The 27,762-nt window shown below is 29.7% G+C and overlaps 2 protein-coding genes across 2 annotated transcripts; one reads left to right on the top strand and one right to left on the bottom strand.

Annotated features, from left to right (window-relative positions):
* Positions 1-1,777: 1,777 nt before the first annotated feature.
* LOC136090046 (uncharacterized) lies at positions 1,778-11,036 on the bottom strand. The gene is made up of 6 exons (XM_065816154.1): positions 10,051-11,036; positions 4,911-4,924; positions 4,717-4,787; positions 2,121-2,187; positions 1,964-2,038; positions 1,778-1,836 (listed from the first exon to the last, which is right to left on the bottom strand). Exons 1-6 carry the CDS (start codon positions 11,034-11,036, stop codon positions 1,778-1,780), a joined length of 1,272 nt encoding a protein of 423 aa, XP_065672226.1.
* An 8,785-nt stretch (positions 11,037-19,821) lies between these two features.
* On the top strand, positions 19,822-20,166 carry LOC136090045 (uncharacterized). Its single transcript, XM_065816153.1, has one exon. The coding sequence runs from the start codon at positions 19,822-19,824 to the stop codon at positions 20,164-20,166; it is 345 nt and encodes a 114-aa protein (XP_065672225.1).
* The last annotated feature ends 7,596 nt before the right edge of the window (positions 20,167-27,762 follow it).

Below are 27,762 nucleotides of genomic sequence, written 5' to 3'. Positions count from 1 at the left end.
GTTTAATTGGTGAAAAACAAATAAAATTTTAATTAAAAAAGACCAAAACAAATCAAACATACAACATAATATATTATTAAAAAAAATTTATAAATTAAAAAAAATAATTTACAAAATTAAAAAAAATAAAATAAAAAAATCACCTAAGAAAAAGCAGCAACAAAAAAGTTATAAATATCTTCACTGATAGAAAACATTTAACGGGTGGCCCAAGATAAATGGCATAGGTAGTATTTTTATTATAACTTTGTTATTTTTTTAGCTAGAACAGTGATTTTTTTTTTAAAAGATTTATTATTAAATTCTCTACAAAGTGACATGATTTATTTAATGTAAATAGTCGCCATTTTTTTTTGACATACGATATAAGCGATTGGTCCAACTAGTACAACTTTTTAAAGCTACATTTACTCTAATGTTTTTTGCACTTTGTTTAAGTTCTTGAATTAATTTTAATTTTGATTTAATTTTATTTCATTTAATTTGGGGAACGAGTTTATCTCATATTGAGTAATCTAAAGGATTGAGATCGGGGGAATTTGGAGACCAGTGGTTTTTGTCATTAAAAGCAGGAAAATTATCATCCCACCATTGTTGAGTTAAATGATGCATATGTGAGGTTGCTCCATCTTTTTGAAATGTCCAATCATCACCAAACATCTCGTTTCCATTTTTCAAAGCCACTAGCAACACTTTTTTTATATACCAGTCATGATTTACTGTATCTTTGTCCAATATAACAAGTGGCGTAACACCTTTTGAACAAGCTCCCAACCAAACCATTACCTTTTGAGGGATATTTTGTTTCTGTTTAATACCACCATCTTTATCAGCTTCATTACGATTAGTGGACCATATGTGATCATTTTGGGCATTGTACATGCCATTTAAATCAAAAAATTTTTCATCTGAAAACAGAATTTTCAGTGTTTGTTCTTTTCGAAAATGGTTTCTAATCCAAATTGCAAATTTAATTATCTTAACTTTTTGACCATTTGTAAGCAATGGTTCAACTCTGTGTTTGTATGCCTGCAAATTGAGATCCTTTTGAAGTATTCTTTGAACACTGGTTCTGGAGATATTGAGTTCATTAGCTAATTTTCGAGATGAAATCCTCTTTTTATGTTTCAGACAACTTCTGATTTTTTGAATGTTTGCATTTGTTCGAACTGATGTTGGACCACCTGATGGACATTTCAACTCGATAGAGCCTGTCTCTCTTATCATTTGACACCACCGATTTATTGTACAAAACCAAATGAAACCCTTAATATCAGCAAATATTTTTAATGGACCATCACCATTTTGGTATTTAGAAAGTACAAGCTTTTGTAAATCTTTCGATTTCATTATCTACAAATAAAATTAAAAACCATAAAACAAAGCCATAAAAACAGATTTATAGAGAATTTAATAATAAATCTTTTAAAAAATTAATCACTGTTCTAGCTAAAAAAATAACAAAGTTATAATAAAAATACTACCTATGCCATTTATCTTGGGCCACCCGTTACAACCTTTTGCTTACTGTTTTTTCTTTGGTGTCTCCAAACACCCCGGTATGGATAAGCTCTCCATTTAAAGGAGGGCTCATCCATACTCCCATTACTGCACCACTATTTAAAAGACCTCTCCGAGAGAGGCCCTCGGTGTTGGGAGCGATAATTTCTGTATTGCTCAAATGTTAACGAATCTAAAATCACAAAAGCTCTCAAATGTTAACGATTCTAAAATTACAAATAGAAGAATATAATAAAAATTATAAATATTTGCAATTTTATTTAAGCAGAATATAAGGCATATCCTCACCATTTTCAGAGGTAACAGAAGACGATGCTAAAAATATTAAAAGACAAATGAGAGTGAATTAAAAAGGGTTAAACATGTGAAAATTTTATTACAATAAAAATACGAGTAAAACGCGAACAGTTAAAAAAAGTCATATATTAAATAATTCTTTCACCTATTGCACATATTTCTCCAAACAAAGTATATAAAATATAAAACACAGCCATACCATTTATGCTTCTACCAGACACTAAAGACAAAAAAATATACCTCAGAATAATCGATAAAGTAATAATTACATATAAATAAATATATAATTATAATTTTTTTACCTATTCCCCTCATTTCCTCCATAAAGTTGTCTAAAGCAAGAAAAAAGATGACTGAAGTTAAAACTAACTAAAAATAAACTAAAAATAACTATAAACTAAACGAAAACTATAAATTAAAATATACTTTAAATCTTAATATCTGTACCTCAGAAGACAAAGGTCAGTTGTCCAGTTTTTTGTGAAAATGAGTTATGTATGAGACCTTTTTAGCTTTTTCAGTATCTACAAAGGTATAAATACTGTTGTCCTACGACAATGTGAAACAAAGTTAGGTCAATATAAAAGGTCAGTTGTCCCCACAATGTGCAAAGGAAAAACGTCTGTTGTCCAGAATGGCTTTTCACTTTTTTTATTTAACTTTTTTTTTGTCAAAACTATATTTCATGTGCCTTAAAACAAATTAAATAAAACACGACAAAAATTATATAAATTTAACCATCAAGAATAAGCCAATAAAAACTAATTATTTGCTATTTCCTTTCTCCTGAACAATTTCTAAAACGTAACAACCAACCTTTGACTTCTGAGATACAGATACAAATGCTTCATTTATTTAATTATGCTAATCATATAATTTATACTTAGTTTTTGTTCCGATTCTTCTAGAAGAAAACATAAAGTAAAGCTAAAGTACTTGAAGTTTCAAAATTTCAGTTTCAGTACAAATAAACAAATTCCTATTAACAAATATCTAATAGCAAAAACACTGACTTATTTTACTCTTCAATTCTGTGTCTAAACAATTAAAGCACTTAAATGTATAGACATTAAAATATCTACTTTTTAAAAATAAATTCACTTAACTAATGTAACTAATACCTTTATTAGTTCTCTCTTGATCAACTAAAGAAAATAAATCTTAATTAAACTTACTTGATATAAAATGATAAAAATCTGACTTACTAAGATTTTTAAATTTTTTCTCTTTTTTATTGACGATATAATTTTAAGTAGAACCTAAGTTCTTGCGCTTATTGTATAAAATTATAAAAACCTACTGTTTTACTTTAAAGTCAACAACAACATTTTAAAAAACATTCTAGTTACTTTATAAAAAATAAAAATCTTTTTAAACTTACTATCTCTCTCTTCATTGTTGTCAACTAAACAGAAAAATAAACAAACAATTGATAGTAAATTTTAACTTTGGTAGTAGGTTATTAAGTAGATTAAATAGATCTTTGATCTATTTAATCTGCTCTAACAGTCTACAACCTTATCAATAAACTAATTATTTTCTACAACTCAGTGTAAGTTAGCAAAGATATATTTTTTAAATAATTAAAAAATATTTGATATTATAAAAACCAGAAAATTTAAACCTACTTCAAAGAAAACAGATATATTAAAAAGTATTTTTTTTGTCCTTTTTAAAAAGTAAAAATGCTTTTTAATTTACTTTATCCATTAATGAGCAACACGATCTAAAGGCATTTGTTCTGCTCCTTCTCTAAAATACTGTACAGAAAAATTAAAAAAAAAAACCGTTGTAAATCCTTTTTTTTGCAAACTTCAATATTATTTCTTTAAAAAAACTATTAGTAAACGTTTTTAAAAAATATACAAACTTTACAATATTATGTTTTTCTGTACCATATAAATACATCATCTGATAAATCTAAAATAAAAAATGTCACGAATAAGTAAATAAATCAGAAAAACATTACATACAAAAAAAGAAAATCAATGTACCTCATAGAGAAAAGCTCTTGTGATTTACCAGAGTAGTAGTAGTTAAATATTACTATTTCATGTTAGCTTTTAGAAAATAATTTATGCTGGTACATCATGATTCCAAAATATTTATAGCAAAATCATGTAATAAACAGCGCTAATGACAAAAAATCAAATTGAGACAAATCAAATTGTATAAATGGCAAAATAATTTGTCTTGGCTTTTAGTGAATGATTAAAAGTTGTGATTTTTAATAGTGAAATTACCTATTTATCATTTTTAACAATAGACACCAACGTGATGGTAAGCAAAATATCTATCAACTCAAAAGTAACAACGTCACAACAACAACACACAACACCACAAGTTTAAATGATAATATATATCTAACATAACTTAAGTAACATAACATTCATATATAACAGAACATAAGTAACAACATTACGCAAAATGTTATTAAAATGCATTATTATGTATTTTCAGAATAATTAATAATAAAGGCTTGAAAACACCTAGACCTATATTTAACCTTATATAAGCATATTTAAACACATTTATAAAACAACTATACAACACATATTAACACATACACAAACAATAAAAAAACACTTTACATTATTATAAAAACACATTGATAAAACAACTATAAAACTATAAAAACTATTACCACACACACATACTTATCAAAAAAGCATATATGCAAACAATAAACATGTGCAAACAAAAATTTTAAAAATGACACGAGAAAGTTTAAAAAGATTCAAAGTAAACAATATATATATATATATATATATATATATATATATATATATATATATATATATATATATATATATATATATATATATATATAAACAACACTCTTTACCATCATTTTTTTTTTTTTTAATGAGAACTGTAATCCCCATAACAAAATTTAACCTTTACATACAATAACATGTGAAATGTCATGTCAGTGTTGGCACAAAATTTTAATTTATTTTCTAAATTTTCTAAAAAAGAACAAAAATAGTTAATAACATCACAGAAATTTCGAAGTAGTAAAAACCAACTTTATGAAAATAGCATTAGCATAACTTTTTTGTTGGATAAAAATTATTAAGCCTCATTCATACCCCATATTTTCCTTCTAAAAAATAAAATATAAACTCAATAAAAACAAAACTGTTAAAAAATAAATAAAGCTAAAAGAAAAACTAAAACAAACAAACTGTAAACGATTTAAAAAATTAAAAGGAGTGATCGTTTCTACTTTTTATTTAATAAAAATGTTATATATAGATTGCTAAACTATTTCCTATACTTACTTAATTATAATATGATCTTAGCGATAATTATTTATCGTAATATGATTCTTTATGTAATATTTCTAAACTAATAACTTATAATTAAATTCCAAAAGGTAAAAAGTTTTAACTCGCTTGAGAGATCTTTCTCCAATGACCGCGTGCATTTTGAGAACGCGCTCTTTTAAATTCGGAAAAGCCTAGTTACTAATTAAAACTACTTTAAAAACGAGAGCGACGTTAAACGTTAACTCTAGCAATTATATTAAGATTATTTACAACATTTTTTGAGTTAAGATGTGACGGTAGCAAGCAGAAAACAAAAGTCTTACCATCCAGTCCCGTTGTATCATTTACATATTAAACAAAAAAAAAAATACTTATCATATAAAAAAAGTATTACCATCTCAGTAAAATAATATTAAATACTTTTAAATAAAAAGTGTTACATTTTTTTTTATACAATACAACTTAAAATAAAAAAATAAAATTCAAAGATAGGTAATGATGTAAAGGGTGATGTCACTTTTTAACAAAAGGAAAAGTTAAAAAATAAAAGAGAATAAAATAAAAATTAAAAATAAAATAGTATTTGAGATACGTCATAATCAAGTAACTGTTTTTAAGATACTTTTAAAAGTTTTAATTGAAGTTGTAGTTTTACTATTATTTGGGAGGAATAAGTTTCACAAATGTGGCCCTCGGTAAGTTATTGAGAACTCGGATTGTTTTAACAAAGTTTTTGGTATCTGATAATTAAGCAACGAATGCTTTGTTTAATATTTATGATCTATAATAAAGAAAAGGTCTTCAAGATTATTAGACAGCTAATGATACTTTAATCTAAACACAAATAAAAGAATATTATAAATATTTAACTGGTAAACATTCAGCAATCCAAGCTTTCTAAGCAGTGGATTGGCACTCGTGTATTTATTAGCATTTAATATAAGGCGGCTTGCTTGTCTTATACATATTATTGTCTTACACGTCTTGACGGATAAGTGCTTGCCCATGCAATGTTACAATAGCTAATATAGTTATGAAGAAATGAGAAGTAAATAGATTTGAAAGCTTTTATCCAATATATATCTAGTTTTATACCTAATTCCAATACTTTTTGAAATTTTATTTTCTATTAGGTAAATATGCTCTTTCTAACTTATTTGCTCATTGATTAAAACGCCTTAGAATTTAACACAGAATGTCCGTTACAACTTATTTTTTTCTTATAAAATATCGGGGAGCTTTAAGGGCAACCTATCAGATTTAGAAGATTTAGAAAAGAATATTTGTTTTTGGTGGAGTTCAGAGAGAGTTTGTTGGCTTTAAACCATTCATTAAGGCTATCAAGTTCAGGATTCATAGTGGATATCAAAAAACTTGGGTGTCGTCAGCAAAAAGATTGAAGTTTAGTATACTAGATGATAATTGAATATCGTTGATTTAAATAATGAACAATAAAAGCCCTAAAATAGATCCCGGTGGAACTCCGCAGGTAATGTTTTCTAATTTAGAATAGGTTTTCTCATAATATACACATTGTTTTCGATCTTTAAGATAGGAACAAAACCAGTTAATATGATTATTTTTGACTCCATAAATTTTAAGTTTGTAAAGAAGAATATCATGGTCCACAGTATGAAAGGCTTTTGAGAGGTCAATAAACACTCCAACAGTATATAGGTTGTTTTCAAACCCATTTAATATTTCTTTACCTAATTTATTTACAGCATGTTCTGTCGAATGCCCTTTTCTAAATCCGTACTGATTGTTATTTAGAACTTAGTGAGTTGTGAGATAGTTGTAAAGCCTATTATACATTATTCGCTCTAGAATTTTAGAAAAACATGGAAGTATTGAAATAGGTCTATAATTAAATAACTTTAAGATATCACCATCTTCTTTTAGATATGATTTAATGATTTTTTTTTCCTGGTGATGATTTGTTTGCTAGGTTTTTACCCGCGTTTATAAAAAGTTATTGAAACTGTTTGCAATATCTTTTTTCTCATTAGTTATTCTTCTTTCGTCCTCAGTATATAAATATTTCGGTAAAGTATAACCACGAGTTTTCTTTTCTTTTCCTACCACTTCCTTTGTTATATCCCAAGACTTTTTGTTATTTCCGATACTATTTTGTAATAAAATTAAAAAATAATTTTTTTTAGCTTTTTTTTTTCAAGTTTTCAAAAAGGTTATTGTAAATTTTATATTATTTTTCGTTTTGATAAGTTTTTTTAAGTATTTTTCATAGAGTTTTTGTTTCTTCTAAGAAGATGTAATAAGTTATTTTGTAATCCATAGGCTTTGTAGACTTAAAAGCTTGGTTTGAATTTCCTTCATCAAAAACTTTTTGTGGCACGCCTTAAAGAACTCTTTGTAAAAAAATATTTAAGCTTTATTTTTAACTTTGCAATTAAGTAGTTATTTCCAGTTTACTTTGAGTAGATAATTTCTAAATTCCTTAATATTAAATTCAGTAATTTGTCTTTTTATTTCCGTTAGTACTTTGTTTTTTGATACTAAGTATTTTCCATGAATGTAAGCTTGATTTACATCTTTTACGAAGTTAAATAAACCTTTGTACTAAACTCTGAAGTTATAATCGGTGACATTATTTAGAAATTTAGCTAACTGATAGTTGTATGTGATTGACAATACGATAAGTCAGAAACTTAAATTCGTATTTTCAGTCATGTTGAGACCACAGCTCTTTCACATCATAGTTGTTCAACAAATGGAAAAAAAAGTCAGTAATCATGGCTCTATAGCAGTCACTATTAAATGTAACTTTCTGACCAGCATCGTTTTTAAAGAAGTACGGGCCATTTATTCAACTAGCCCATAAAGCACACCAGACAGTCAGTTTTTCAAATTAATTACTTTGACGGACGGTCATATTGACAGTAAGTTAGACGTAGTGCGCGATATATATTCCGAGCAGAACCATGATTTTCAAAATAAAGTTGCACAATTTGGAAGTATTGTTCAGGTTGCAGTCCATTCATGTTAAATGCCAAACCAAAATGAACATAATCCACTTAACAGCTGACACAATGATCTCCTGTTGAAAAAATGTTGCCAACTTAAAGTTATATACCTCTTAAAAAAATACCCTTTATATTATCAACTTAATAAAATATTAAAAAGTACAAAGGTACAAATTTTATGCGACGTATCAACTTTTTACAAGTAAAAAAGTATTCTGCCTACCTCTGTAGTAAGATACTTCAATTAGTTTTAACAATTTTTACAATATAAAAATAAATTTAAAAAGTTCACTTAAAAAATTTATTCACGATTAATAAAATATACGAATCTTTTGCAAAAAGTGTCGAATCATTAAAGTTTGCAAGATGTTTGGTAGAGTGAACCGCAAAATACTGGTAAAAATGCTTAGAATAAATGACAAAAAGGCAAATTCAACATGTGGATTGGGGATTACTTAAGTAATCGTACACAATCCGTAAAATATTGAGATAATAAACTTATAAATTCATACTTCATTTTTTGTGAAGTGCGCAAAAGATTCTTGAGTTTTCTTAAAACACGATCTCTCGTAAGCATCAAACATATCAACAATAATGTTTTCTGACTTTTTTAAACAAACAACAAAAAAAAAAAAAAAAAAAATCAACTCTTCTTACAATTGAAAAATGAATCTAAAAATGTTTTAATGTGGTTTAAAGCAAATAAATTCTCTATTAATCTAATAAAGGAAAGTTTTCTTTATTCCATAATTTCAATGAAACAACCGAAATTACTTTTTCAAAACTTATAATCATTAATAAAATATTAAAAGATGTTGGTATTCTATATCAGTGGATTTACAAAATAAGCTTTCAAATTTCTTTTAGTTTTATACAAAGGTATTTACTGGAGCAGTAATTACTGGAACTACTAACTGAAGTTGTACTTTTTAAGTCTAACTAGAAACACTTCATTAAAGACGGAATCATGCTTAAGAACAATAAATATTTAAAATAAAAACAAACATGCTAAACCATATTTCGAAATTATGAATACTGTTATACAAACTAAAATTGTATAGCATTTTAGGTCTTATGTAAAAAAATTTATTTTGATAGTGTATACACTGTTAAAATATATATTATAGAGATATGATATCACATATAATATCATATCTCTATAATATATATATTATATATCAATAGTATATGTTTTATATTAAATAATATATGGCAATAAATAATATATAAATATATATATATATATATATATATATATATATATATATATATATATATATATATATATATATATATATATATATATATACATATATATAGTAGTAGTAGTAGTAGTAATAGTAGTAGTAGTAGTATATATTTGTTACAACAAAAGTAAAAATAATTGACAAAATACAAATCATAGAATTTCAGATTATATTTAGTTTTTGTGAAGCTCATATAGGTGGAGTAGAGTTGTTTCCATAAAGAAGCATCACCAGATTGGAAAGTGTGTTTTAGGATGCCTAGCATTTGATTTGCTTTACATGAGGCAATGATGGATTGGGTTTTTACTTTAAGATCATTGTTAATTTGAATTCCAAAGTCACGAGGTAGTTGCTTCCAATGTAGTTCGATTCGTTATTGAACAAGGGCCTAATTCCTCCATTGAGTACTTGAAAGGTGTTAATTTTTTTTGGCCAAAGTGCATGACCTTGCATTTCTTTGAATTTAGCTCCATGAGTCAAGATTTAGTCCACTGGAAAATTTGGTCAATATCTGATTGGAGCTGAAGTTGAGCAGCAAGTGAGTTGACAATGCTTAGGATTTTAGTGTCATCAGCGTAAATCTTACAACTGTTTTCTTTGCTTATTACATCTGGCAGATCATTGATGAAAATAACAAATAAAATTGGACCCAAGACTGATCCTTGTGGAACTCCACTTGTCACAGGTAACCAATTTGATTGAGTGTCGCCAAGGATGACTCATTGAGACCTGTTGAGTAGAAAAGCTTTTATCCAATTGAGAAGATTGTCTTCAATTCCGTACATTTTTAATTTGTAAAGCATTCGTTGATGTGGGTCAAAATTGTTAGCAAAATCCAGAAATACGACGTCAACTGGTAGCTTTCTGGCTATATTTCCAGTCAAGAAGTCTATTGTTTCAAGGAGATTTGTAATGCATGCTTTTTTCTCTAAAAATCCGTGTTGACTATTTGATAAAAGATTGTTTGATTTTAAATTCTGCATGATTGCCTTCTTAACTAATTTCTCCATTATTTTACACGGAATCGAGGTGAGGGATATTGGTCTGTAGTCTGATGGGTCGATTCTGGAGCCCTTCTTAAATAAAGGTGTTACATTTGCTTTGGACCATGAGCTTGGAATTTCACCATTGTCAAATGACTTTTGAAAGATGAGAGTAAGTGGAGAAGACATTGAGGTAGAACAAAAGCGTAAAACGTGAGGACTGACATTATCTACACCAAGTGATTTAGATATATCTAGTGCTGAGAGTTCCATTAGAGTGGCCAGAGTATCGAAAGATATGCTATTGAGGATTGTGTTAGTTCTACGATCAAAACGGGGAAGATTGTCATTGGATGGCTCTTTGCTGAAAACTGATTGAAATTGATTGTTAAGTGAGTTGGCTATTGTAATTGTGTCAGAGTTAATGATCTTACTGGAACTGGTGATTCGCATAGATGAGATCTGATTTATTACAGAACGTTTACTATTTATGTATGGAAACAGTCTTTTAGGATTACGCTTATCATTGGCAAGGGCAATTTCGAAAGATTTCAGAGAAGAATGACTTAATTTTTTAACAAACTTTCTAGTTTCCCTATATTCCCCAACCAGTGATGTGATTTTCCATTTTAAACTGACGTTACAAGCCCATAGCGATTTTTTAAGACGAATAAGAGATAATAGTTCTTTTGTCATCCATGGTTGATTTTTGGGGGATGGTTTGTTTGGCATACGAGGGATGAATTGAAGACAACATTCATTGTATTTGTTGAGCCAAAGTTGGTAACATTGTTCTACATTTAAGTCTTTAAAAACGACGACCAGTCAACATTATTGAATTCTTTGTTGATTTTTTCGTAGTCACCATGCTTGTATATAAATTTAGAGCTGTTGAAACGTGATAATTTTATGCTGGAAGCCAGTTTGTAATGCCAGGTGATAGTGCAATGATATTGATCAGACAAACCGAATGGAGAACCGATTTTGATTTCGCTATCACGATATGAAGAGTCACATATGATGAGATCAAGAGTCTTTGTCATAGGGCAATTAGCAGGTTTGAAAGTAGGGACAGTGACGATTTGGTGAAGATGACAATCTTGAAAAAGAGAGACAAATGAAGAACTGAGACCAATTTTACTAGAGGAAAAGACTGAGTTGGAAGTCCAAGTAATCTCTGGGAAATTGAAGTCACCAGCAATGATGATACCGTTGTATTTTTTAGTCGATATTAAAGTTTTGGCATGGAAAATAGCACTTGAAATCTCTGAGAAGGCTTCGATACCGGAGGATGTAGGTCTATAAATGCAGCCTAGGATCAGAGCTTCATTCAAAAGCTTTAGTTTAACCCATAATTGTTCTGAATAGTAAGGAATAAAATCTTTGTGTAGTAGGGATTCCTCTATTTTGTTTGAGATGATTTTACTATTTATGTATATAGCTACACCTCCTCCGATTTGGTTGCGACGGTCTGATCGATAGAGGTTGTAGTTCTGAGGAGAGGGAGTTGATTGGTCATTAAACCATGTCTCAGTGATAAAAATAATGTCAAAAGAGTTGTTTTCTGCAAGTGAGGACAGTTCGATAAGTTTTATTGGATTGAGGGAGGTTGCATTGGTGTAGAAGCACAAAAGATGAGATAATTTGATGGAAGAGCTGGCCTTTTTAAAGAATGTTGAACTAGTGAGATATTGAGAGCGACTGAATGGCTTCAGCAGCTGATTTCCATTTGAGGAATGGATTCCTCTCTCTTCCATTGATGTTGACTGTTTTGGATTTGTCAATGCATTTGATTTTATCGCTGCGGATGACAAATCGAAAGGGTTTGTCAAGTAAATCTTTTGCCAATAGTTCTGCATTTACTTTAGCACGCTTTTTGCTTAAGTTGTTGAATGTTTCTTGTTCGAGAAGTGTACGGTCTGGGCGAATGTAGACAGATTTTAATTCATCTATTTAGGCAAGTTGCTTTGCATTAAATAAGAGATCATTGCGGTGCTCATTCGAGTCAAACTCAATGATGATCAATTCATTTGGTTCAGCTGCTATTGTAGTTAAACTTGTGTTGTTGATCTTTTTTGTGAAATGTCCAACAATATTAAAAGCAACATTATTGTTAAGTTTTTTAAGCATACTTTGAACTGAAATTAGCCTCTGATTATTGTCAAAGGATTTTGGAAGACCGACAACTATAGCTCATTTTAATTTCGTTTCTACAATTCTAGCATTTTCGTTGACTGCTGTGATAATTGCTTTATTAGCTTCTGAACCGTGCTTGACTGCGCTTGCCCAGTTAAGAGCTGTGGTCAAGCTCGGAGATGCTGACTTTGGCTGTTGAAAAAGATTTGCTTTTAGAGTTATATTTTCAGTTTCAAGAACAGATACGCGGGTGAGAAGCATGCTGACTGTGGCTATTAGTTTTGATATCGTAGCATCAAGCTTTTGAGAAGCAGCTGAATGGTTACCTTGACCAAGGCCTAGCTAGTTGGCTGCTAGAGCTGCAAGTTGGTCAGTTGAATAAGATGTGGTCATTATCATCAATGGTTTACAAATTGCTCAATCTGATCTTTTATAATTGATAAGAGGGCTACCACTCTGAATAACAGTGGATTACCTCTTGGTCGAGAACTTATTACACAGGGACTAAAAAGTTTCAGTATGTGTTTTTTTCCGTATATATATATAAATTATTAACAATGATTTTTAAATAATAAAAAAATAATAATTAATAAAAATTAATTATAAATAATTTATATATAAACTGTACATATGTAAATTATAAAAATAATATAATATTTATTAATAAATAATAATATATAAGATAATATATATTATATATTAAAATTGCTTATTATAGAGATATGATAATAAAGCTAGGTTAAAGCCAAATTTTAAACAGGTCAGGCGTACAACAATTAAGTTTTCTCCCCTTTTGCTTTACTTTTAAATAAATTTCATAAATCACTAAAAAACTATTTTTTCAAATCTAATGTGTAAACTACGATTAACTAACTGCTTAATTAATAATAATAAAAAAAAAAAAATTAGAAATTAAAAAACAAGTCTTGCAATTTTATAAGATGCTTGACTCAATCGATTAAAGCAACCGCTTTAGGCTATTAAAGTGTACTTCCAACGGGCATGGGTGTTACTTGTTTAAAATGAAAAACTATTGAAATGATAAGATGATCAGTTTTGAATAAACTCGGTTTTATTTTTTTTTAGGATAAAACTAGTGAAATTTATTGAAAATTTAAGTAAAAGTTATTTCAACAAATGAGTGAAATAACTTTACGAGAATATAGATGCGGATGTTATTTCGAAAAATTTGATAAAGTTAAACATCAATTTAGGTAAATATTGCTCAAACAACTGCTTCTTATTGCTATAGTTTTTTATGTCACTCTTCAAAAGTTTTAAATTTTTTTCAGGCCAAGGCACTATTGAAGCTTATACACACAAAAAAAAAAAAAAAATTCTAATACCAACTGGATCAAGATGCTGTGGAGAACATTTGAGCAAAGTTATGTTATTAAACAATAAAGCTTTATATTAGCTTGTTGTTGTTAAAAAGAATGAGAAACTAAATATAAATAGAAAGAAACTGAATATAAATAGAAAGTTTATTTTCAAAGTTTTCTTAAATCTCAAAACTACCTGAAATGCATTAGAAGTAAAATCTTTATTAGAGATGTTTCAATATTACTCTCAGCATAGAAGTTTATTTTCAAAGTTTTCTAAAATCTCAAATCTACCTGAATCCATTTACCAAAGAATTGCTGTCCATTGAATCCAGTAGAATCAATGGACAACAATTTGAAGAACTATGCGGAACTTTAATTTTTATCAGAAACATGAGTTGTAGATCTAAATCAAGTTATAGCCATCTTTCTATTTTGGTCAAAAACTGGCCGCGATCGATACAAGATTGCTGATTATTTTAGTATTGACTCTCATTTTTAAGTATCCCAATTTTTGCATTTATTTAAAGACGCTATTGTCAAAGATTTCATTCCTAATAATTTAGGAGCTTAACAAGAGGTGAATGGTTAGCTAATAACAGTGAGTTTGCCAAAGAAATATTTAATGGTAAGGAATCTTATGTGGTATTAGTTGTCGACAGAACTTATTGTTATTGTCAAAAGAGCAATAACAGCTTTCGTTTTCAACGAAAAACGTACTGAAAAAAAAATTCGGTCAAAAGTTTCATTATTTTGAAATCTAATGAAAATTGTCAATGTATTTGAAGTTCATGAGGCATCAAAAAATAACTTCACGACGCAACAAAAAATAATTTCATAAATTTAATTCAATCTTTTGAGTCATAAATAACTTGCAATTCTTGCGAAGTTTAGCTAGAACTATAAAGGATCTCAAAACTTCTCAAAACTTCTCAAAAGGAAGTGAAGAAGTAGTCTTGAACTTTTATTTTTTTAAAAAGTGTTCTTGTATTTACATCAAGTTTCGATTTTTAACAATTTCCAATATGTTCCTTCTTATCTTTTTATTGAGTCGGATATTTGAAATAAGTTAAATGTCCAACAACTACCGAATGAAATATCTTTCGGAGAATGTAAAGTGTACAAGTTTATATGTACTACCTATTGCAAAAGGCAATACCTTTTAAGTATTTTTGATTTGAAATCAAAACTGTATTTAGTGGATAATTTATGTCCATATAAACATGATTTGGATATCTCTGATCATCCTGTTTCTAGTTGCGTTTATTATTTAATGCAAACAAGAAATTAACGTTACATGAATTTAAAATAGATTGAATCTATCGTGGGATGTTCCGAATTTAATTAAAATGTTTTTGTGAAATTTGCGAAAATAATTGTGCATATTATGTAAACATATTTAAATATACTAGATAATCTAATATGCATATGTTTAATAAATGAAATGAATTCTTAATTGAGCAAAGTTAACTTAACTTTTCCAAAGGAGTTATTCAATTTTTAAGATTTCAATGAAAAAACCCTTTGTTAAGCAAGTTTCATAAAAAAAAGTTTTTCTTTTAACTTTAATTTTTATTAATAACATTATTAAAATGAGAGTAATATTTTTCCAATGCGCAACACCAACATAACACCAACATAACATCAAACACCAACATAACATTAAACACAAACATAACAAGGCATATTTTTATAGAATATTTATATTATAAAAATTTTTTTTCATACCTTTTATATTAAAAAAGATTTTTTCAATGACTTCACAAATGCTTACTGTTAAAGTCAACAATCCACTGCAACAGTTTTTTTCCATAATCAGAATGGGTTTTTTTTTTTTAATTTTTTTAGTGATCTTTGAATACAGAATGCATCGCTTCTGTTGTCTATTTACTATGTAATCCGAGCAAAGATTTGTGACGTTTTATGAATTCTGGAACATGGTAGAAAATAGCATGTGCTTTGTGAGCCACAAAGACTGGCAAGAAGAGGTATGGCTTGAACTGTTGGATTTTTTAGAGAAAATTAACTTTTAAAGTCCAAAGGACAAAACAACAACGCTACTGAAGAGCCAGAAAGTTTCGCCAATATCCCAGCTTGAATCATTCTGTCATTCTTTAAAGTATATCAATTTGATCACTTTGAAATAGCCGGATCAGATCCAGCCATTTCAAATTTTATCTCCCAAAGAAGATAAGGCTCCATTGGCGATATCAAATTTAGAATAGTTTCAGAGTCTTCAGCTGTAATCAAAGAAGCTTCTATCATGTTGTTGAATTCCTCAAATTTGCTTTTATTTGATCCAGATACAGCGAACTTACATTGTCTTTCAAATGTTCTTTGCTGTTAGACAGATTTTTAGAGTCAATGTCACACAAAATGTTTCATCGTTTCTCTTTGATTTGTTTAAACCAAGACTTATTTTCAAAAATGATCCTTAACCATCAATGATACTCCACCATTGATTTAAACCTTCATAAGATAATCTGTCAAGTGTTCACTTTCAAGCAGAACATGATTGATTAGTTATTGCAGTATTTGCATAGTTTATGTAAGAATGCATGAATAAGATTTTTAGGCTATTTTTGTTTAAATGCTTGATTTTGTATAGTGTCCCAGTATTTTTTGAAATTTCATCTTTTATCGTTCTTAAATGTTATCTACTTGTCACGTTTTCGTCAAGTATCACTCTTAAAAACTATAAACTATAAAATATTTTGGTAAATTATAGAGCTTGCACGGCTCCAATTCAATCCTTAATACCAAAATTGAAAATTTTATGTCTTTTTCCAGCAGTGCAGAAATAAAAGCACTTTGTGTAAAAACACTTTGTGGAAAAACACTTTGTGAAAAAACACTCTGTGCTTTTTTTTTCTGTCTGTTGGGTAAATGTAGCTCTTGGGCTTTTGAATTTAAGGTATTTTTTAGCGAACTCTTAAAAGTTGAATATCTCCCTTAAATAAAACTGAAAGATTATGATATAGTGCCAAGTTAATCTGCCATAAATATATAACCAGAACCGTCCCGAACGGGAAATATAGGTGGTGTCCCCCCCTCAAAGCTATCATATACGCATTTGAGTTGGCACATATAGCATTTGAGTTGGCAAGTTTTGAACTATAGTTGGCAAATTTCAAATATCGAGGACCTTTTTTTTTTTTTTTTTTTTTTTTTTTATTTTTTTTTGGTAGCTTTAGTTAGCAAAAAATACATACAACACCCCCCACCCCTCTATGATAGACCTCTTCGGGACGGCTCTGTATATAACCATCCCTCCAAAAAGTTACTTTGGGAACCGCCGTAAGTATTAAATTTTTACAGACCTAGTTCTTTTATATCCTTTTAAATACACATTTTTTATTTAATAATAACTTTGAGAATTTTTTGTTTATAATAATCTTTTTTTAATCTTGTTTTAATTTTAATTCTCGTTTTTATTCATATTATTGAAATTTACCACTGTAAAAATTATATTTTTCACAAAGCGGTTCTCGATGATAATGGTATTTCTGCAAGTTTTCTGCGTTTTTATCTTTTTAAATCTCAAATAATTTTATTACATGAAAATTTTTTTCTTAGCAACATTACAATGATTCGTTTTTTTAAAAATTAAATTAATTTTTGAATGTATAAGGATATTTATACTACGAAGTTTTATTGTAAATGAACGAAAAATTTTCTTAGAAAAAAAAATTAATAAGTCAGTCATCTGTTGCCTCGTCAACTGATTAAAAGACATTTCAATTTATTTCATAAGGGATCGTCCTTAAAGTACGTACGCTCGGAGGAGAAGAGGGGGTCTGTAGATGGCGTATATGAGATGAGAGGGCGGTGGGTTGAATATATAAGAAAAGATACTCTAAATTAAAAAAAATATCATAAAATGTAAGATAAATAGGTTAAAAGCGTAGATACTTTTAGGGAGGTGGAGGGTACTCAAAAAAGCGTAAATGCGCAAGAGGGAGGGGGTTAATTCAACGAAAAAAAAGCGTACTTACTTTATGGACGACCCCTAATTAGCTAATAACTAAATATATGAAATAGGAAAATAAATTACTCAATAAGCAAATAAAAGCAAGTAGGTGTTGATTCCATCAACAGCTGAAAAATATCAAAGTATTAACAGTGCCATGTTGCGTATGGATGGTGTCCCTTTTTGTACTTTTGTTGTGCATTGCCGAGGCCACATTTGGAGCCCATTGTTACGGCTTAGGGTTTATTAATAGTAATGAGGCAATCGCTTGGGCTATTAAACAGTGTTCTGAGTACTATCTATTCTTTGAGTCAAGTTCTTCAACAAATTTAGAAAATGAATAAGGTACCAAAAACTATAAAACACAAAAAACCATCATCATCACCAAGTTCTCTAAACCTATCATTCACTAATATTTGTGGTCTTCCAAGTTACTTTTCTTCTGTTGAGTCTTATCTCTTGCAAAGTTCACCAGACCTTCTCGCTCTTTTTGAGACTAATTTGAGTTCAGCTGTCTCATCTTGCAATCTTAGTGTTTATGCTTATCTTCCTTTAATTCGTAAAGACTCCAATAGTCATATGCTTGGCCTGGGCAATTACATTTGTAAGAATTCACCCATATATTGTAAAACTAGGTTTGAATCCACAGACTATTCTTTCATGTGCTATCGTTTAGTACCACTTCACTTTATTGTCTTTCTCTTTGTTCTATATCGCTCTTCTTCATCTCAAGACTGCACTCTTTTTGATGTTATTTCTGATCATATTGACCGAGCCCTCTCTCTTTATCCATCAGCTAATAGTGTTGTTGTTGCTGCCTTTAAATGCTCATCACACTGAATAGCTTGGCTCTAGTGTCAATGATTCTGCAGGCATTAAAGCCTACAACTTTTGCCTTTCTCAACCTATTGCTTCCATATCTATCAACAAAACAATTCTGCAGAAAACAGACGTCTGTTTATTACTGCTAGAAACCATTGTAAAAAGGTTTTGTCTAACGCTAATGACCGCTATTCTCAGGTCATGATATCTCGTATCTTATCTCAAAAGTTAGGCTCTCGTGACTTCTGGAGAATCTTTAATAGTATTAATAATAAGGGCAAATCTTTAAATCCACCTCACTTGTATAGTTCAGACTTTGTCACCTCACTTAAAGACAAAGCTGAATTGTTTGCTAAGAACTTTTCATCAATATCATTTCTTGATTCCACTAGTTGCGATCTACCTGATATTGCCAACCAATAGGTTGATCCATTGCTTGACATTCGTATCACTCTAGTTTTTGTATCTAAAGTGATTTCCTGCTTAGACTCATACAACATACCTGTTGTAGTCTTGCAAAAGTATTCTCCAGATCTGACATCTATACTTTCAAGGCTATTTAACAAGTGCTTATCAGAGTTTTTTTTTCCGACATGATGGAAAGCGGCATCTGTTATCCCTATTTTCAAAAAATCCGGACAGCGATCTGATTCTTTAAACTACCGTCCCATTAGTCTTATTCCTATCACAAGCAAGGTTTTTGAATCTTTAATTAACAAACACTTAATTTCTCATCTTGAATCTAATAACTTACTTTCTGAACATCAATATGGATCTTCCAGATATTCTCACTTCTAAGGTGGCTTTGTTTGCTGATGATACTAATATTTATTCTTGTCATGATAAAGAGCTAACACTCTCTGATTGCTTGGAAGGGGCACTTAAGCTTGAAAAGGATCTTACTTCTGCTCAACACTGGGCTCACAGTGGCTGTTGAACTTCAATACAGATAAGACTCAATTTTTTTCTGCCAATTGTTTTCGCAATAATTTAGATCTTCCTATTTGTGAGCGGTGATGTACACGATGAGTCATTTACTCTTTATCTTCTAGAATTAACTCTTACTTCCTATCTTTCTTGGAAACCATATATCAAATCAGTTGCAAAGTTAGCATCTGATAAGGCTGTATCTCTTTATCGAGCTTGGCACTTTCTTACTTTAAATTCTATTCTCTATCTATTTATATCTAAAATCCGGCCTTGTATGGAATACTGTTGCCATATCTGGGGCGGATCTTCTAATGATGCTCTTTCCCTTTTAGACTAGATGCAAAAACGCATTATAAACATAGCTGGACCTGTTCTTGCAGCCAACCTCCAACCATTATCACATCGTTGTAATGTTGCTTCTCTTTCTCTTTTCTACAAATACTATAATGGGCACTACTCTAAAGAGCTAGCGTCTCTTGTGCCATCTACTAAAATTCATTATCGTGTTAATCGTCATTCAAATAAGTGTCATCCTTTTTCTGTGACTGTTCCTAAATGCTCCAAAAACTCTTATTCGTCTAGTTTTTTTCCTCGAACATCAGTTCTTTGTAATTCGCTTCCTTCATCTTGCTTTCCTGATTTATATAATTTGCAATCCTTTAATTCGTCCGTCAATCGTTAACTTGCTCTACAATCTTCATCTTTTCTCTACCAGTAACTTCCAACTTTAATTAGTGGTTGCCTGCAGCCTTGTTGGAAGCGAAGATTTAGAAAAAAAAAAAAAAAAAAACTACGGCGATGCACTAAAAAAACGATAATAATGTTTATAACTTTATGCACTTGAACAAAAACATTTTTATATTTATTTTTAATTTATAAAAAGGAACCTTCATTATTTTTTTTAATATAAACAATCAACAGTAAGTTTTTATTTTTAATTTATGTAAGCGAGTCATCCTCATTTGTATTAATATATAAATATGGATTTTTAATTGATAATCTTTAAAACTTTTATCTTGCTTTCGTTATAGATTATTTTTATTATCGCACTTTTTTATTAATTTCTAGAAATTTTTTTATTAATGCAAACTATTCAAATAATAATTTGAATAAATTTAAAATAGTTTATAATGTTAACTCTTTCCAACCCGACGGGACATATATGCCTCAGTTCATTTAAAATTTTAGGGATCGTCCATAAATAACGCTACACAAAATAAATCTTAAAAACAGAAGTTGGAGGTATTAAGCTCTTTTACGCGGCAATTTTCATTAAACTAAATGGGCTATTTTGATTTTTTATTTAAATTAATCAAAAAGCAAAAAAGTTTTCCCTCGCAGAGGGAAAACTTTTTTGTTTTTGGATCTTTTTTGTTTTGTTTATTGTGAAAGTTTGCGTTACGTAGTTTATGGACAACCCATATAGACGTTCAGCTTTTGTTTATATCTGTTTAAAAATTAATCAAAACATTTGTCACATAATTAGGTAATGCTTCCAAACAACTTTTTGTCTCATTCGCGGGTTTTTTGAGTTTATTTCCTTAATTCATAAAACAGTGACAATCAAAATATATTGCTTAGATTTAGTAAGCTACATTATAATATGTAGTTCTGTAAAGGATCATGTAATACCTTTGAAACTTTTTTAATACATATTTTTTAATCATAGTAGAATAAAAATAATACACACTTTATATCTGCATTATCATTCTTGTATTGTTTTGTTTTGGTAATTAGTTGTTGGACAAATAGTCAGGCTTTTTGAAGTCTTTTTTTTGTTCATTTTTGAATCATATGTTCATTTACAGGTCCTGTAAATGTTCATTTTGAAACACTTTGACAATGAAATTATGGAATCTATTACTAATCAGAGTAACTTGTATATACATCAGTTACAGAAAAACGTTCCAGTGCTAACAAAAAACAATTTGTATGCTTTCATCGGAATCAATATGGTAATGGGGTATTATAAGCTTCCTTCCTGGAGAAACTACTGGTGTAATAAAACCGATTACACAGTGTTATTTGTTTCAGATATCATTCCACAAAATAGGTTTATTCAATTACTTGTAAATATACATTTAAACAACAACATTGCAATACCAGCTGACAATACAGATATATTATATAAGTATGTCCATTGATAGACAGTTATAGACAGAATAACCACTTTACCAAATTATACAATCTATCGCGATATCTTAGTATTGATGAGAACATGATAATTTTTACAGGTCATTGCTCTTTAAAATAATATAACCCTAAGAAACCAATTAAAAGGGGACACAAGCTTCGGTCAATGGCTGATATGGATGGATATCTTTTTAAATTTGAATTTTATCTGGGAAAGAACAATGAATTTACTGATCATACAATTTGCGTATTATTAGAAAGTATCTGCCTAAAAATTTATGTAAAGATAAATAGTTAAAAAGGGGAGATTTTGATTACAGAGTTTCAAAACATAATATTGTAGTTTATAAATGGATGGATAATAGACCAGTGCATGTTATATCTAACTTTCATGGCACCGAAAAAACAGAGATCAAACGAAAAAATAAAGATAGCAGTATTGTGGCTCTCTCATGTCCTCATGCGCTAAAAGAATAAAACACTTATATGGGCGGTATCGACAAAGCTTATATGATTTGTTCTCTTTATGGCGTATCCAGGAAATCTCTAAAGTGGTGGCACCGCATTCGTTTTGGTCTAATTGATAGAACAGTTTGCAATGCTTATGTTGTCAACAAGAAATTGAAAGATAATAAAATCAGTTTTCTCAATTTTTGAAGGTTAGTGGTACAATCATTAGTAACAATAGGTAAACCACCAAAAATTGGGCGACCAATTTCATCAAGTCAATCATGCGTTTTAGAGAGTATCATATGTAATATACAAAGTTATTTGTTTTATATAGAAACATTTTTTTTATAATTATATTACCGGGCTAAGAAATTCTACATGCCTCTAAAATGGTTTTCACCAAAAAAGCACCCATTTAATATCACCATTACACCCTACACCACCACTCACCTAATCTTACTTAGCCACCCGGTTGTACTCTCCACTTACCAAGACATGTATATATATATATATATATATATATATATATATATATATATATATATATATATATATATATATATATATATATATATATATATATATCTATATATATATATATATATATACGAGGAATGGACTTGCAAAACCTGATAATTCACTATCTTTCATATCTATCACTAATCCATATCTTCCATTTTGTTGTCGTTTTAGTTGCCATGGAAACTATAACAGAACATATCTGTCCCGTTACAGTTTCCATGACAACTAAAACGAGGGCCAAGGAAAAATTATAATTTTATGCTAACAGTGCCTAAAGTATATAAAATCTTAAAAAGATTTTTTTTAAATGCAGGTAATTGTCATACCTTGGGCCTGAAAGGGTTAGAATCATTTTCGATTTGGTGTTTTGAACCTAATTAATGGGATATATTTATATATAATGAAATAATAATACAAAGACAGGACTTTGAAATTAGTACACAAAAAAGTTAATGCAAAAGTGGCCTACTATTGGAATAATGAGATATCGATATTAGTGGAAAAAGCATAACTGTTAAAACATCAATAATTACACAGGTCTGCAACACAAAAATTGTTTCAAATTTAATAAGTGATTTTTAAAATATTTTCAACGCTGACCATTAAAAAGCGACAAAGAAACATCTCCGATTTTGCTGAAAAGGTATATTTTGCCTATTTTGGTATAAAGTTAGGCAATCAAGATTAGTCTTGGGCTCCACACAAAGTTTGTTCAATATGTGTTGAAGAACTGAGGCAATGGTTTCAAGGTAAAAAGCAGTCCTTACGTTATGGAATACCAATGGTTTGGAGGGAGCCCAAAAGTCATAGTGATGACAGTTATTTTTGTTCTTGCAACGTACAAGGTTTCAATTTGAAAAACAAAAAGGATGTTCTTATCCTAAAATTCAATCAGCCGTTCGCCCTATTACTCATGGACCTGGAGTACCAATACCTTCTCCTCCAGGTTCTTTGGATGATATTTTAGATGATCATGAGACATTGGCTCAGCAAGGTGATAGTAAAAAAGATAGTGATTGCTGCGATCCTGGCACAACCGATCCCATTCCGTTCTCAAAATCTGAACTGAACGATTTAGTTAGAGACCTAGGTCTTCGTAAAGACTCGGCAGAAGTTTTAGAATCTAGATTGAAAGATAAAAATATGTTGGCTCCGGGTACATCCTTTTCTTGGTATCGATCAAAGGAAAAGGAATTTGTATCTTACTTTTCTCAAGAAAGTGACCTGGCATTTTGCAGTGATGTTCCTGGACTTATGGCATGTTTTAAAATAGAATATGCTCCTGATGAGTGCAGACTTTTTATTGATTCATCAAAAAGAAGCTTTAAAGCAGTACTTCTGCACAATGACAATAAGTATGCTTCTATGCCAGTTGAACACTTGGTGCACTTAAAAGAATGTCACGAAAACCTTAACAAAAAAGTGTTACTTTCACCACTTCACATTAAGTTGGGGCTGATGAAGCAATTTGTTATGGCATTGCCAAAAAGAAGGGGAAATTTTCAAATATCTTTGTGGACAGTTTCCTGGTTTATCCGAGGCAAAGCTAAAGGAAGAAATCTTTGTCGGACCAGACATTAGAAAATTTATAAAAGATCCTAATTTTGTAGACAAAATGAAAACAAAAGAAAAGGTAGCATGGACATCCTCTATATTAGTTGTTATTGGTTTCCAAGGAAACAACAAAGATCCAAACCACAAGACCATTGGCACTGACATTCTCGACAACTTTAAGAAGCTGGGCTGTAACATGAGCATTAAAATTCATTTTCTTTATTCACATTTTGATTACTTCCCAGCAAACCTTGGTGATGTAAGTGAAGAGCAAGGCGAAATATTTCACCAAGACATCAAGGAAATGGAAAGAAGATATCAGGGAAGATGGAACGTCAACATGATAGCGAACTACTGCTGGATGTTGAAGAGAGATTATCCTGAACTAGTTCACAGCCGCAAAAGCAATAAAAGAAGCTTCAACAGAAAGCAAAAACGTTATTATATAGAATTATAAGATGAAAAAGAACTGTAAGCGTTCTTAATATATAGTTTTGAAGATGATTTATACGTAAAATAGAGTTCTACAACGTTTGAAAAATGTGAAAAATTGGTCGAATTTTGTTATTTTACTCAAAAATTATCCCTTTTTTGTGAGAAAACCTGACGTAATAGAAAAAAATGGATTGCATTTTAGAAATCAGCACTGAGAAATACATAAAAAACAGTAATCAAATTTTAAACAAATTTTTAAAAATATTTTTTTGCGATATTATTACGTACCACGTGCCAGTCCTTGTCGTGTTTCGAACCCATTATTATGATTTTTGTTTTGTTTTATGCATAATATTTATTAAAAATAAATAATTGCTATTAGTACCTATGTTATTTATTTGTTCAGCATTGATCATAGTAATTAAAAATATAATAAAATGCTTGTTGTCGAATTCAAGATTATCGTAAAAACCAGATTAAGCAGTAATATGTACTATGCGCATCACCATGTTACTGAAATACTGATTTGTCTAGGTTTAAGACTGGAGGGCATTCTTGTTAATGCCGCAATTTTTCCTTATAACAAAATTTGGTTGATTTTTGAATTACTCTTAGCACAAGCTTTTGTATTTTGTTATTAAAATAATATACTTTCATAATTTCAGTCTGATTTTCGAAAAACTTTTTTTTCGTCGTTTTTTAATTGAACTTTGGCTAGATAGTATGCACAATGTTTGGCGTTTATATTGTTGTGTTTAATATTTATTAAGTGCGTGCGGCCAGGGCCGGCTATTTTATGGAGAAAGGAGGGGGGGGGGTAGAATTGAGGGAGAGCGCTGCAGGAGGGCTTCAAGTAAATACGGGCAGAAAACTTTATTAGTCACAAGTTTTAATTTTCTCACAGTAAATTAAAAACAAAAGATTCAACGCCTGAAAAAAAAACGCGATTTTAAATATGAATTTTTTTCAATGTTTTTTGAGAACTTTGTTCAATTTTTTGTTTTTTTAATTATAGAAATAATTTTATCTTGGGAATAAAAAATAATCTGTCTCATATCACATAATATTTCAAGTTTGAGAAAAAAGTTGTCTGGGTATGAGTGCAGAAAAGGAAAGTCCGTGAAAGATCAAAAATATGAAAAAATAAAAAAATCATGTTAATAAAAAACCTGACAAAAGTCGTGAAGATTTCAACCCTGATGCTTCAACTATCTCTACGACTGAGCCCAATAAAGTGAGAGAACCTTCAACAATACTCAAAAATAGTTGCATAACTTCATTGCAAATTGAAGTAATTTTTTTTTAATTTTCCTTGAATTTTCATGCTATATTTTTCTATACAATCCTCTTATATCCAAAGATATTGTTGGCTTAATTTAGGAACAGCAGCAAATAGTCATTAAGACTAATTCAAAGTAGCATCCGTTATTGACCATCATTTTTGCGTACAAAGTACTATTCAAGCGTTGAAATGGCGGTGGCAAGATTTGAATTCGTTAACCAAATGAGCAATCTAGCCACAAACAAAGCAGATAAGGAACCAGTTGTTTTGAAAGAATTAAAAAATTTATCGGAAGATTTTTTACAAGAAATGCCAAAAATTTTACAAAGAAATTTTTTGGACCATTAGTCTTAGTCAATTTCATTTTTCTATCATTTATTACAGTAGAAAACTTGCAAATGGAGAAAGCTTTTTCAGTAGACGGTTGGTTTGTTCAGTATATTTTGTTCTTGTTGTCTACTTATTATCAATAAGTAGACAACAAAAACAAAATATTGTAGACGGTATTTTAATTTTGTTGTCTACTTATTGATAATAATTCAAAGTCAAACCTAATCTCTGATGGGTTTAACTTAATCTCTGATGGGTTCAACTTAATCTCTGATGGGTTTAACTTAATCTCTGATGGGTTCAACTTAATCTCTGATGGGTTTAACTTAATCTCTGATGGGTTCAACTTAATCTCTGATGAAATCAACTTAATCTCTGATGAAATCAACTTAATCTCTGATGGGTTTAACTTAATCTCTGGTGGGTTCAACTTAATCTCTGATGGGTTCAACTTAATCTCTGATGGGTTCAACTTAATCTCTGATGAAATCAACTTAATCTCTGATGGGTTCAACTTAATCTCTGATGAAATCAACTTAATCTCTGATGAAATCAACTTAATCTCTGATGGGTTTAAATTAATCTCTGGTGGGTTCAACTTAATCTCTGATGGGTTCAACTTAATCTCTGATGGGTTCAACCTAATCTCTGATGAAATCAACTTAATCTCTGATGGGTTCAACTTAATCTCTGATGGGTTTAACTTAATCTCTGGTGGGTTCAACTTAATCTCTGATGGGTTCAACTTAATCTCTGATGGGTTCAACTTAATCTCTGATGGGTTCAACTTAATCTCTGATGGGTTCAACTTAATCTCTGATGGGTTCAACTTAATCTCTGATGGGTTCAACCTAATTTCTGAGTTCAATAAATGGATGCATTTAACTGAAACTTTGGCAACTCATGAAAATAGCATTTCCCATTAGGAATGTTATCAACAGTGGGTGGAAACTAAAATAAGATTAAAAATTGGAAAAACTGTAGATAGTGAAAAACTTAAAATTATAGAAAAAGACAGTTTGCGATGGCAAAACCTTTTTCTTTGGTTGATCAATATCACTCTTTACCTACCTGAAAATAATATGGCTTTACAAGGAAGTTCAGATAAACTGTTCACACGTCTAAACGGCTAATTCTTAGGACTAATACAGATGCTTGCAAAATTTGGTGGTTTGCAATTTCTTCAAACCAAGGAGGTTTGAAGAAATTGCGAGAATTAGAATTCATTTTGAAGCTATTTATAAAACTTGTGAACTTTTACCTCATATCGTTAAACATAAATTGGGAGAACAATTATTTTCGTGTGTGAAATTTTGTAAATATATCCAAAACTGAAATTAGAAATGTGTATGATAGATACCAAAACCAAAGCAAATTGCAATAAAGTTCAAACGTTAATGGTTTTGAATACTCTCAGGAAAATGAAATTAATAAGTATACAAGTAAAAAAAATGTAACTCATGTTTATTATGCGTAACAAATATTATTTATGAATTCAGTATGTATTCATAAATAATATTTATTATTTATGAATTGTTGATTGTGATTGTTGTATGTGTTTGATTGTTGTAT

Source organism: Hydra vulgaris, chromosome 13 (assembly GCF_038396675.1).
Source record: "Hydra vulgaris chromosome 13, alternate assembly HydraT2T_AEP".
NCBI classification, from domain to species: domain Eukaryota; kingdom Metazoa; phylum Cnidaria; class Hydrozoa; order Anthoathecata; family Hydridae; genus Hydra; species Hydra vulgaris.
The sequence above is the reverse complement of the archived record's forward strand: the minus strand, read 5'-3'. Positions and strand labels throughout refer to the sequence as shown.